At 37.8% G+C, this 13,421-nt stretch overlaps 1 protein-coding gene across 3 annotated transcripts in view; it reads left to right on the forward strand.

Moving 5' to 3' along the window:
* Usp37 (ubiquitin specific peptidase 37) overlaps nt 1-12,688 on the forward strand; it is an 83,784-nt gene extending 71,096 nt beyond the window's left edge. For all 3 annotated transcript variants that reach the window (XM_071619616.1, XM_071619617.1, XM_027941847.2), the window contains 4 exons: nt 4,817-4,932; nt 6,663-6,732; nt 7,302-7,440; nt 7,982-12,688. In XM_071619616.1, the coding sequence (XP_071475717.1) occupies nt 4,817-4,932; nt 6,663-6,732; nt 7,302-7,440; nt 7,982-8,084 (428 nt within the window). In that variant the 3' untranslated portion in view covers nt 8,085-12,688. The remainder of the gene's footprint in view (nt 1-4,816; nt 4,933-6,662; nt 6,733-7,301; nt 7,441-7,981) is intronic.
* The last annotated feature ends 733 nt before the right edge of the window (nt 12,689-13,421 follow it).

The raw sequence follows: 13,421 nt of genomic DNA on the forward strand, positions 1-13,421 counted from the left end.
ATGATTTTTGCCATCTATAATATACCTTATTCCTAAACAACATTTTTTTTATTTTAAAAATTCAAATAGCAAGAACAATCTGTTTAATGAAAGACTAATGTTTCCACTGCTAAGACTCCTAGAAGAGGGCTTGAGTCTAGCTTGCAGGGGGCCCTGTGTTCAATGGGGAAAAAAAAACAACTTGTTGGGCTGGGGTTGTGGCTCAGTGGTAGAGAGCTCATGTGGCATGTGTGAGGCAATGGGTTTGATCCTCAGCACCACATAAAAAGAAATAAATAAAATTACGGGATTGTGTCCATCTACAACTAAAAAAAATATTTTAAAAAAAGACTCCTAAGACAATGTAATGTGACTCCAGTTTTCTCACAAATTTTCAAGAGCTCACTCTGAAATCAGTAGGCAGTCCTGAGCAAGTATTCAGTGGCATAAGGTTCACATAGTCAAAGTATTTGGCAAAACTAATATGTAGACAAGGTCTTAGAAGCACATAGAGATAGTCAGAGAGACTAGGCTGACTTCCTGTTTTCCATTTCTAAAATCACTGTGGTCTTTCTCCAGTTGAACACTTTAGTAGTATGAAATAAATGTTTTTATCTGATCTAATCAACAAGATATGAAGGTGAGGTAAGGATTTCACTGGTACTTGGTTGGGACAGTTACAAATAAGGATCCCAGCTAGGCTCACCCAGACATTCTATCTTCAGGTTAAAAAGATAGTACATTGGTAACAGTTCCAGCTGTCTCAAGTCACATCACTTCCTCCTGGACTGGTTGCCCTGTACATCCCTGCACAGATACTGAGATCTCCCTAACCATTCTCCTGGGAATTCCCTCTAATGCTTTATTGTTCAAATTTCTTATTTCCTCTTTCTTCCTTATGCTTGATCTACTTGTGTAATGGAGAACATCCTCCACTAGTTTTTTTTTTTTTTTTTAAGAAAGAAGGCATTTAGCCCATGCCTACAATCCCAGCTACCTACTAGGAAGGACTCAGCTAATCATAAGTCCAAAGCCAGCCTGGGTGACTAAAAGCAAGACCCTGTCACAAAATAAAATAGAGATGGGGGGCTGGGAGTGTAGCTCAGTGGTAGAGCACTTACCTAGTATACATGAGACCCTAATTTTAAACCCTAGTACCTTCCCCCACCAAAAAAAAAAAAAAAACAAGAAAAGAAGAAAGAGGACATAGCTTAAATATTTTGGCGTTCTTACAAGTTTTATTCTACCATAGTATTTGATAGTTTGGCTGAATATAGAATTCATTTGCAGTCATCCTGAAAGCATTCATTCATGAGCAGAGTTGCTGTATGAAAAGGCATAAATCTTTCTTTATCCTGATGTGACCTTGTTTTCTCTGGAAACTTGTAAACCTTCTATTTCTTTCTTTCTTTTTTTTAAAATTATTTTTATTTTTTAGTTTTTGGCGGACACAACATCTTTGTTTGTATGTGGTGCTGAGGATCGAACCCGGGCCGCACGCATGCCAAGCGAGTGCGCTACCGCTTGAGCCACATCCCCAGCCCCATCTTTCTTTTTTTTTTTTTTTTTTTTTCTCTTTTCATCATGCTTGTGCTCAAACCCAGGCCCCATGTACACTAGGCAAGCACTCTTCCACTGAAGTACATCCCCAACTCCTCTTTTTTCCATTGTGATGAAGTTTAACAATAATGTGCCTTGTGAACCTATTTCATCATTGTGTTGTATATAGTAATCATTTTAATCTATAAATCTGTGTTTTTCAATTTCAATTTTTTTCTCTCTCTCATTTCTTTCCTTATATTTTCTTTTCTCTCTTCTTGAAACTCCTGTAATCCAGACTTCCTGGGCTGGACCTCTTTACCACCCCCCACATACACACACACAAATATTTATTGGCAAAATTCAAAATTTAGTGCTGGGCTAGACCTCTTAATTGCCTCATCTCTTCTAAGTTTTAGAGACAGGGTCTCACTGAGTTGCTTAGCACCTTGCTTTTGCTGAGGCCTCAGCCTCCTGAGCCACTGGTATTAACAGGTGTGTGCCACTGTGCCTGGATATTGTCTTTATATTCTTTATTAGAGGATTTTTTTCATATATACAGTAATCCTTGGCTGTCAGCTCATGATTAAGAATGGAAGACTAAAATATTGATCAGAATCTCTAAGCACATGAATAGATAGGACTTGTTAACTTTGAGTTTTATAGGGTGAGACTTTTAGGGAAATGATATTAGTATTTTGAACCTTTTTCTTAGGCTAATCAAATTCTTTTTTGGAGGAAGATACCAGAGATTGAACTCAGTGGCACTTAACCAAGGAACCAGTCCTTTTTTATGTTTTATTTTGAAACAGGGTCTCGCTAAGTTGTTGAGGTTGGCTTTGAACTTGCAGTCCTCAGTCTCAGCCTTCCAAGTTGCTGGGATTACATGCCTGGCTATATAAATATTTTTCAAATCTCTTGCCTTTGCCTAAAGATGAAAGATGTGGCTCAGAGCCAAGGTGACTGTGGGAGCCAAGTATGAAGTGATAGAACTGTATGTGGGAGTCTTTGTATTCATCATTCAACATGCAAACTATCAGTACTCCTCTGTTTTCAGTATGGCACTCATGACCTCACCTGTGCTTGGCATTCCCCCAATCTAGAGTCTGTTTTACCTCTCCAGAGAATAAAGGACTAGAATTTTGTCATTGTGCAGCAACATGAAGTTGGGGGAAGTGGATGTAGGAGTTTGCTTCTCAAACAGCTTTCACTCAATCTTTACTGTCTCACCTCCTTAGCCTCCAATTTTAGAGGTACATGGTACTTCCATGTCTTCTTTCTTTTGAATATTCAGTGATGTAAATTGTTTTGGTTCTTAGCTATTCTCTTGCTGGCTGGGATATGGCTTTGCCTTTCTTAGGTCTACAGAATCAGTCACCCATATATTTTCAAAGATTCCAGAATTTTGATGCTGTGTTCTCTTTTCCAGTTCTTCTCATTCTTAAGTGTTCAGTCCTCTGCTGTGATTTTGGTGATGTCAGTTACATTTTTAAAGAAATAACCCCCTTTTTTTTTTATTTTAATTTTTTTAGTTCTCAGCGGACACAACATCTTTGTATGTGGTGCTGAGGATCGAACCCAGGCCGCACGCATACCAGGCAAGCACGCTACCGCTTGAGCCACATCCCCAGCCCCAAGAAATAACCCATTTATGTACAAATGTTCCTGAGATTCTTTATTTAAAATCATTAGTGAGGGGCTGTGGTTGTGGCTCAGTTCTAGAGCTCTTGCCTAGTATGTGTGAGGCACCAGGTTCAATCGTTAGCACCACATAAAAATAAATAAAATAAAGGTATTGTGTCCATCTACAACCAAAAACATTTTATAAAAATAAAAGAAACTGTGGTATATTTACACAATGGAATATTACTCAGCCTTAAATAAGAATGAAATTATGGTGCTTGCAGGTAAATGGATGGGGTTGGAGAATATCATGCTAAGCAAAATAAGACGTTCCCAAAAAAATCAAAGGCCAAATCTTTTCTCTGATAAAGTGGATACTGATCCATAATTAGGTGGGGTGGGGCGCGGGGGGCAAGGGAGGAATGGAGCAACTTTGGATTGTGCAGAAGGGAGTGGAGGGGGCATGAGTGTGGGAAAGATGGTGGAAAGAGCTGGACATTATTACCCTATGTACATGTATGATTGCACAAATGGTGTGACTCTGCTTCGTGTACAACCAGAGAAATGAAAAGTTGTGCTCTGTTCGTGTACAATGAGTCGAAATGCATTCTGCTGTCAGGTATAAATAATTAGAACAAATAATTTAAAAATAAAATCATTAGTGAAGATGGATTCTTCCAGTGGAGATGCATATTAAAGAAAAAAAGGAAGAAGCCATGTGTAGTGGTGCAGGTCTATATCTCATCTACTGGGAGGCTAAGGCAGAAGGATTACAGGGTTGAGGCCAGCCTTGGCAACTTAGCAATACTCCATCTCAGAGTAACTAAAGAAAGAAAGAAAGCATTGTGAGTGATAGAGCAGCATCTCTGAATTCAGGATATAGAACTAGTGAACTTAGATTATTTGTAAAATATATACTCTTTTTCAGTTTTACTCTTTTCTTATGAGGGTTAGATCCCTTTATCATAGAAATATATTCAAAAGAAAAAAGAAACATTTATTTACAGGTATCTGTGTCTGCAGTGTTATACCCCAGAATGGGCTGAGTAACTTTGAACCTTAATAATATGTTATGTGGGCTGGGGATATAGCTCACTTGGTAGAGTGCCTGCCTCACATGCACAAGGCCCTGGGTTCAATCCCCAGCACCAAAAAAATAATAATAATAATGTGTTTTGTGTTTGCCTAGAATGATAAAGTTTGTACCTCAAGCATTTTATCTTCCAGATCATCTTTTTATTTGGATTTTTTTTTTCTGGCCCCAGGTAGTAAACCCAGGGGCATCTAACTGCTGAGCCACATCCCCAGCCCTTTTTCTGAATTTTTGAGAGAGGGTTTCACCAGGTTGCTTAGGGCCTCGCTGAGGCTGGCTTTGAATTTAATGATCCTCCTGCCTCAGCCTCCCAACCTGCTGGGATTACAGGTATGTGCCACCAGCCTAAGTCATCTCAATTCAATTCCAAGGACTGTTATACGATTTTTATCTTGAGAGGCACAGTAGCACATGCCTATAGTCCTAGCTACTCTAGAGACTAAGATGGGAGGAATACAATTCAAGGCCATCCTGGGCAACTTAGACTGTGTCAAAATTAAAAATTAAAAAGCTGAGGATGTAGCACCCCTAGGGTCAATTTCCAGTACCACCAAAAAAGTCTTTTTGTTTTCTGTGCTTCAGAATTTAACAACTCTTTTCTGGATGCATTGGGCTCAGATGAGGATTCTGGAAATGAAGATATTTTTGATATGGAGTACACAGAAGCTGAAGCTGAGGAACTAAAAAGAAATGCTGAGGTAATGTTTTATCCCTGTGTAGAACTGGTCAGGTTGTCAGTGTTCTTTATTTTCAAATACCACACGTTTAACATCAACCACAGTTTCATTTGTGCCCTTTTAGCCACCATCAAATGGTCTTCTTTTTCTCAAGTTTGCTATTCATTACTTACATACAAAATTCAGAACAAAACAAATACATCCTGACCATCTTATGTGCATGTTAGTTAGATAAGAACATGATTGTGAGCTGGATATGGTGGCATACGTCTGTGATCCCAGTGGCTTGAAAGGCTGAGGCAGGATGATCACAAGTTCAAAGCCGGCCTCAGCAACTTAGCAAGAACTCGTCTCTAAATAAAATATATAAAGGGAGGGGGGTATATCTCAGTGGTTAAGCACCTCTGGGTTCAATCCCCGATACTAAAAAATAAAATAAAAGAACCTGATGATTATGGTATGCATAAAGGCATATGTATATTAAATTATCTTTAAATTCACCAAGTAACCATATTATCTTTATAGTTAAATAGTGAAAACTGTTGGATTAGTGATGTCAGCTAGAGCCTGTTGATCTTTTTCCTTAAATAATAGTCTTTTTCCCAAAATTTAACTCATAGAATCCCACTATCCTACTACAATTACTATTAGCATATTCTTTTGTCGTCCCTGTCTCTGCATGTGCTTGAAAAATGTTATTGTATTAGTAAAGATTTATCCTGGTTTAAGACTAATTGTAGGAGTATAGCTCACTGGTGGAGGGTTTGCCTCATGTGCAAAAGGCCCTGGATTCAATCCCCAATAACACCAAAAAAAGACTGTAAGGATTTTATTTTTAATGGCTACACTGTATGGCCTCAAATTAACATACTATTTTTTGTTTGTTTGTTTTGTTTTTGGTCCTGGGGATTGAACCCAGAGCCTTGTGCATTCAAGGCAAGCACTCTACCAACTGAGCTATCCCCAGCCTCCGTACTATTTATTTTTAACTAACATTGAGCATTTAAGTAGTTATGATTTTTCATTGTAAAAAATAATAATAATAATAATGCGATCACAAGCTGTGATTATAGTGTTTTCCATATTTTAGATGTCTTTATTCAAGATAAATCTTCAGCAGTAAATTACTGAATAAAAATTTATGAACATTTTAATAGTTTTTGGTTTACATATAGCAGTATTCCTTCACAAATTTTTACCTTACAGTGCTGTCTACAGTTCATGATTATCACTTTTTCATTTTTTTTTTTTACTGACAGTATTTAATAACATTTTGAAACATTTAAAATGTAAAAGTTTACCCATAACCCTACAGCAAGATAGCAACTTTTTTTTCCCATTCCAATTCCTGTTAATATAACTTTTTATAGGGTTGTAGTTATTATGTGCATTCTTAGAGGTTGAAAATCAAGTTAACATATTGCTGATCCACAATTTTTTATATAACTCAATAATACTGTATTGAATTGATATGCCATTAGCCAGTCTGCTATATTGGGTATATTGTTAGTCTCTACTTTTCATTATTATAGATAATGCTACAGTGAATATATACTCTTTTCTTCTTTTGAATTATTTCATTAGAATAAACTCTTAGTTGAGAGTGGGTTCTTGGACCAAAGAGTATGAAGAGCATAACCAGCATGACTATACCATGCACTGAAGCTTACCTCTGTCAGCTTGATAATAAATTCAAATTCAGTGTTTTGCTTTTACTCAAATGAAGAGTCACTCCCACTTCTGTTTTCCAGACAGGAAATCTCCCTCATTCCTATCGGCTCATCAGTGTTGTCAGTCACATTGGTAGCACCTCTTCTTCAGGTAAATGGACATTTTAGCCAGCATTTACCACTTACTGTGTTGCTCTTTGCCTAGTTTTATAAGGTATAAGTTGAATGCTTTAAAAAAAAAAAAAAGAAAGAAAAACACTTTGATCACACACTGTGGATTAAGTGCGTGTATCTGCTTCAATTTTTCTATTCAGAAATGACCTAAATTCCCTTGTTCCCCTGAGTAGAATATACTTATTAAGTTGTTCCAGGCATGGTAGTGCACACCTGTAATCCCAGCAACATGGAAGGCCAATGCAGGAGAGTCACAAGTTCAAGCAACTTAGTGAGGCCCTAAGCAATTTAGCAAGATCTTGTCTCAAAATAAAAAATAAAAAGGACTGGGGATGTTGCTCAGTGATGAAGTGCCCCTGGGTTCAATCCCTAGTACCCCCCCCCCCCAAAAAAAAAATCCCTTAATTCTCTGTATGTTTTTCAAATGGATTTTAAAAACGTTGTTGAAGATCAGGTAGAAGAGGTGACTGTTTCTCAATTTCCTATGTCTGAGAAAAATTTTTTATGTTTTAGAAAACCTCGATTTTAAGATTTTATTTGTTTCAGGTCATTATATTAGTGACGTGTATGATATTAAGAAGCAGGCATGGTTTACTTATAATGACCTAGAGGTATCGAAAATCCAAGAGGCTGCTGTGCAAAGTGATCGGGATCGGAGTGGCTACATCTTCTTTTACATGCACAAGTAAGAAACTTTGCTAGACCCAAAGTAACAGGCAAAAAATTATCCAAACTCCTCCTTTGAGAATAAAATGTTCCCATGACTTGATTGGTTGATTTTTTTTTTTTTACTTAACTTTTGTTATCTTTGCTTAGTGTTCATCTCTTGATATTTCCTTATAAGTGCAAAGTATTTTCTCTGTACTCAGACTAATTACTCATCACACAGTAGTATCTAGGTACAGAACTTTAAACTGTTTTATGATAGAAACTGTCCTAACCCAAATGTTTTTGGTCTTTCAGTTTTGCAGCTAGAAATCTGATTTATATGAATGGGAACTATATAGCATTTTTATTAAAGCTAAAAACTATTGCAGTTTCTGCTATTCTCCAAAATTAGCACCCAGAGGGTTAAGATGGTGATGAAGTAAGTGGGCTGCTTATTTAATAAAATTGCAACACAAAATGGGATTGTATAGGCTTTATCAGTGTCCATTCCTGTTACTTTTTCTCCTGTGTATTCCTTGATTCTGAACTCCCTGTTTTGTTTTTTGTTTTATTTTAAGGGAGATCTTTGATGAGCTGCTGGAAACAGAAAAGAACTCTCAGGCACTTAGCATGGAAGTGGGGAAGACTGCTCGTCAGGCCTCAAGAGGAGCAGACTCCTAGGTTGGCAGTGTGCACTGCATTTTCTCTTACAGCTACCCACCTCACCTTTTCTCTGCCCGAGGAGAATTTGGAATTCTACTTGATGTGGGAGCAACAAACAGCTCAGGGCCAAACCAAAAGACAAAATTGTAGTTAGCCACAGAACGCTCCATACTAACTATTTTATGGAAACCTTGTTCTCATCTGTAGCTGATTCTACTTTTTCTCCTACAAGAGAGGCACTTCCTTTTGTCTTAGGAATACATGTTGTAAATAGGTGTGTATGTATAAATGTATACATATATACATACACACACGCACGTGCACGTGGAATGAATGGAGCCTTAAAGGGTTAGGATGAAGCCGGACGCGGTGGCACATGCCTGTAATCCCAGCAACTTGGGAGGCTGAGTCAGGAGGATCGCCAAGTCCAAAGCCAGCATGGGCAACTTAGTGAGACCCTGTCTCAATAAAAAGGGCTGTGTGTATAACTCAGTGGTAGGGTACCCCTGGGTTCAATCCCCAGTACCAAAAAAGGAAAAAGAAAAAGAGGATGAGCCACCAGATAATATGCCTGCTCAAAATTAATAGCACAGCAGTTTGGAGAGAAAGGAAAGTGTCAGAGAGTCCATTCTCTTGAGAAATGTGTGAAGATATACATATCAGTTGTCTTTTAGCTTTTATGTTCCTTGAGTAGCTTCACTCAAGTCTGTGACCTTTCATGTGTTTCTTATGAGTTAAGTTCACTGGAAAGCCAGCTCTCCATGTTACACTAATGACAGTTTGTTCTTGCAAGAGACATTTCTGTCACCTGACTTAAGGAGCTTTTTCATTTTTTAAATTTTGTGAATCTGCTCTGCCTTTGCTGTTTATGTGCAGTTCCCAAGAATAGATTGTTGGTGCTTTAGGATGTGTTATGGTCCCACATTTGGTATTCATTGTACATATCATGTTTTCTCTAGAGAGATTTTTTCATACAGTTTATTCATCATATTCACCTATATTATTGTGATGGTGAGAATAGAATATTTTATTTTATTCTGTATCATTCTTCCATGGAGCAGAATGACCCTAAAGAATTATAGTCAAAACTTTAAAAGGTGGAAAGATAATATTGCTTCAACTAGACTCCCCAGCAGAAATGCTTAGGGAAAAGGAAAAACAGAAGCATCTCTGCTACCCAGGCAGAGAGGGCAGGAGATATGCTGCTTTGTTAAGACTCTAGACCACTAAAGCTAAAAGCCCTGCTGCAAATGTGAAATGAAGAACAGAGGCTATAGGGCAAAGCTTGAGCATTTAATCATTTACTGTTTGGCTTTGCTCTTAAAAACAGGGTGAGAATTAAAATGTGACTGATTTTGGTGATCTCAAGAACTAACAAATTTTAAAAAGTGCACAATATATCTTTTTAGGTGCTCTGAGGGTGAGTGGGGAGACAGCATCAAGTGCTATTAGTCACTTAGCCAACATAACCAGCTTGGTTAAACAGCTTATTAATTCAAAAGAATGAGTTTGAGGGTGTAATTCTGCAAGCCCAGGTGTCGTTAGGATTGCACAGTTAAGGATAGCAAAATGAAACTTCTTTGCTATTTTCCATCTTATTTTTTTGTTGTTGTTGTTGCTTTTATTAGAACTGAAGAGATTACCCTTCAGTTCTTAGGGACAAAACCACATCAAGTTTTTCAGGAGGAGAAAATATGTCATCACAGAAGATGCAATATCTTTTCTGGAAGATTGCCTTTGGCAAATTCCAACCCTATTCTTAAAACTTGGGTGTTCTGACATAGTCACAAATTCTAAAAGTTTTGATCTTTGAATTGTAAATGGCCTCAGCACTTTTGCTTAACTACTGATAAATGCTTTGCCTCCTGCCATCTACCAACACTCATTATTGGTGTGAATGTTCTAAAATGGTAGTCCTAGAATATTCAGGGATTTAGAGCAGAGGAAAATATTTGTTTTAAAAACTAGCTTTTCAGATTTTGTTTCATTTCTACCGGGAGCCTCATTTTGTTTTGACTGAAGATTGTTTTCTCATAAGTAAATGAAGTGACCAAATTCTTAGCTGGTTGTTCTCTTCCCTGTCTCTGCATATGAGAGCTTTGAGCTGTTAAAATGATTGGGAATGATTTGAAGTGATGTCTGTGTTCAGACACAGAGAAAAATGGAAGTAATGCCATGAGCTTAGGTTGCTTTACCAGCAACCTGATTTGAATTGTTTTCATGGCTTGCATGTGTTTATGGTTTAGAAGTGCACTTGGCACAGAACTCTGATTTGGTTTGATTTTTATGTCTTGGGCAGGACTTGTTGAAAATAGGATAGTAGAGTATATGAGTTCTCTCACTGCTCATACTTGCAAATTTGGGGCTTGGATTTTACACTCTCTAGGGTTGTGGCCTTGTCAGCCTTCCCCTCTCCCTTCACTCCTTTAACTTACTCATTTGACTACAAATGGAGATTTGAGCTCTACTATGTTGGGGGTGGGATTGTGGTAATTCTTGGTTTTTGTTTTCTTTTGTTTTTGAACTGGCTGTATATATTTTAATATTATAAATAGATAATATATTATTTTTTGCACAGTGTTATCAGTTTAACTGAAGCAGGGGATGGGGCAGTTAGCATGTTGGGGCCAGGAAGGGACAAATTAGATAGGAACAGAGTACTTCAGTTTCAGGCAGTCCTCACAATAACTAATTAACCTTCCTATTGAAATGCCAAATGTGTGGTTACATTACATTACTTTAAATGACATTGAATTGGAATTTGATAGCAGTTCTGGACACAACCTTTTGCTCTTAGTTGAAATTATTTTGAGGGGAAAAATAAACAAAAATTTAAACTTGTTGATTTTTATCCCCTGATATTATGGAAAACCAGAAAGTTGCATGTGGCTAGATGCCGTTACCCTTTTAGTGACCTAGACTATAATTTAGACCTTTGAGAAGGTAGACTCTTATTTTGTTAGGGATCTATTTATATGTTTGTACACACTCATAAATTTTGCCTCAGCAAAATAGAATAAGAAGCAAATTCATGGTTGGTCTTCTATTTATATTTTGATTCCAAAAGCTGTTGGTTTACTTGCTATGATTTGTTAATTCCAGGCTTAACTTAAATGGCTTAGTAGCAAATAAATGTAAATGTGTTTACATTTTTAAGAAGTGTGCAGTGATACTTACAGAACAGTTAATTAACTCCAGATGCAAATATTAAACTACACATTTCTTTTTCTTCTTGATCAAGTGTAAAATTCTCCTGAAAGAGAAGCTTTAAGATTTACAGACCTCTGCAACGTAATCTATGAATTTATTTATCCTTCCATACTGCAGTTACTATTATGTAACCACACACATGCACCTACAGAGAGAGTTGTATAATGAAATTCACCTGAAGAGAAAAAAAGTAATTTGTAAACTCATTTGTGATACACTGAAAAGAGGGTATGAAAATGTTCTCCTCCTCCTCCTCTGTCCTCTGAAGTGACTGCAGTGGATGCTCTTAGTTATCCAGCCTCCCCCTCAACCCTTTTATTTGATTTACTTGACCCCTGAGACAGATTTCTGCTTTAAATCAGGGAAACAGCTCAATTTCCAAGATGTGGAGCTTGCATGTGTAGGGAGATTTTTAGAAAAATCAGCAACCCAGCACCAGATGCAAGTCATAAAAAGCATCTCAGTAAATGGATATGTTCTTTTCCTTCTCATTTTTCTTTATACCAAGTAATACTCTCGCAAAAATGTACCCAAACTAAAAGATTTCTGCCTTCTAACATCTTTCTCTCCCTTGGTATGTCTTATTAACATCTGAAGAATACATATATTTTATTGGGAAACTATAGTTTGTTAGGCCTTGAGAGTTTCGTGACAATTACTTTGCTGTGTGTTACCCCAATCATTGACTCCTTTATGGCATGCTTTGATTACCAGGCTTCAAACAGTCACTTTTGTTATATTTAAACACAATTAGTAAGTTGTTTCCTTTCCACGTGTGCTATGTGTCTGAGATTTTGAAGTTTCAATCAAAAGTGTGCCAGTAATGAATAAGCATTTGATTTTAGTGACATTGGACTTTTCTTAAAGTACAGAGATTTTGAAGTATAGTTATGTCCACTGGCATCAGCAGAGAGGGAATGAGGATCTGGATCAGGATTCAAGTTCATCAGGTCAAATGCTAGAACAAAAAAAATCAGTTGACTGAACTGGTCTATTTCTAAAACAGCAGGCAAAGAGGGAGAGCACGCATGGGTGTGCACAGCTCTCACCCCCAGGTTTCCCTCCTTCTGAGAGCTCCTGTCCCTCCCCAACTTCCCTGGCCTATTATAGGTGTTTCTTTATGCTTAGGGAGAAGAAAACAGAAGGGAGGTTCCTACACTTTGCCTAATTGAGCCACTCCCAGGTTTGCTGGCAGCTTTGGCCACATTATTTGTGAGGTGGGTTTTTTTCTTTGTGTTCAGAGTGACTTTTGATTCTGATTCTGATGTTTTGTGTGGAGCGGCACTTTATCTGTGTTTTAGCAGAACTGTTCCCTCTGTATCCTTTACGGTTTTTCCTTTGTTTTTGTTTCCTTTTTAAATTATATATAGAGTTTTTTTGTGTGTGTGAAATTAAAGCCTTTATTAACCTTCTGTTGATTTGACTGTTATTTCTAAAAGGGGCACATTTTTTGCAGACACTTTTATAACTAATTTGAAATTGTGGGCAATCGCCTTCTGTTGGCTTTCCAATTTGGACTTCATGCAGCAAACCAATGCCTGGCCATAGTCACCACTGAATTCCTGTGCTTTTCATCCAAGGAACCTAGGAAGCTTTGCAGAGGCTTCTGGCTAACAGTTTATAGCGCTGGCCTTAGCCAAGCCTTTCCTTTGCCTTATTAGAGTACCAGCAGGTGGGTTGAAATAGTATTTGCATTTCATACTTTCCTAGACCCAGTGTGTGTTCAGCTCTCACTGGGTGCCAGTCAGTATTGTGAAACCCCCAAGAGGGCATTCTCCTTGGCCATTCAGCTCTTCTTAAAAGAAGAAAATGCCTTTAATTTATGGCCTGAGGAAGGCAGTGAGGAAAGTATGTGAAAAGAAGTCACTGCGATGGGAAGGAGAGAAAACTGCAAGGTGCCTCAGCCCACCTGCTGTAGATAAAAGTGAGTCATGCTAGGAAAACACCTGGGGCGGTGCCACAATACACCCGTGTTGGTTGCATGGAGTGTTTGGCTGCTCCTCTCTGGAAAGGCCTAGAAAAAGATGATTAAAAGTGATAAAACGCCCTGGGATAAAAACAGTCTGACCACCTTTGTCTGATCACAGCCTCCTTGGGGAGGTGGCATCTTTCTGAATGAATAGGTTACTAAACAAAAGTGCCACT

The sequence above is a fragment of the Marmota flaviventris genome, chromosome 11 (assembly GCF_047511675.1).
Source record: "Marmota flaviventris isolate mMarFla1 chromosome 11, mMarFla1.hap1, whole genome shotgun sequence".
Taxonomy (NCBI): domain Eukaryota; kingdom Metazoa; phylum Chordata; class Mammalia; order Rodentia; family Sciuridae; genus Marmota; species Marmota flaviventris.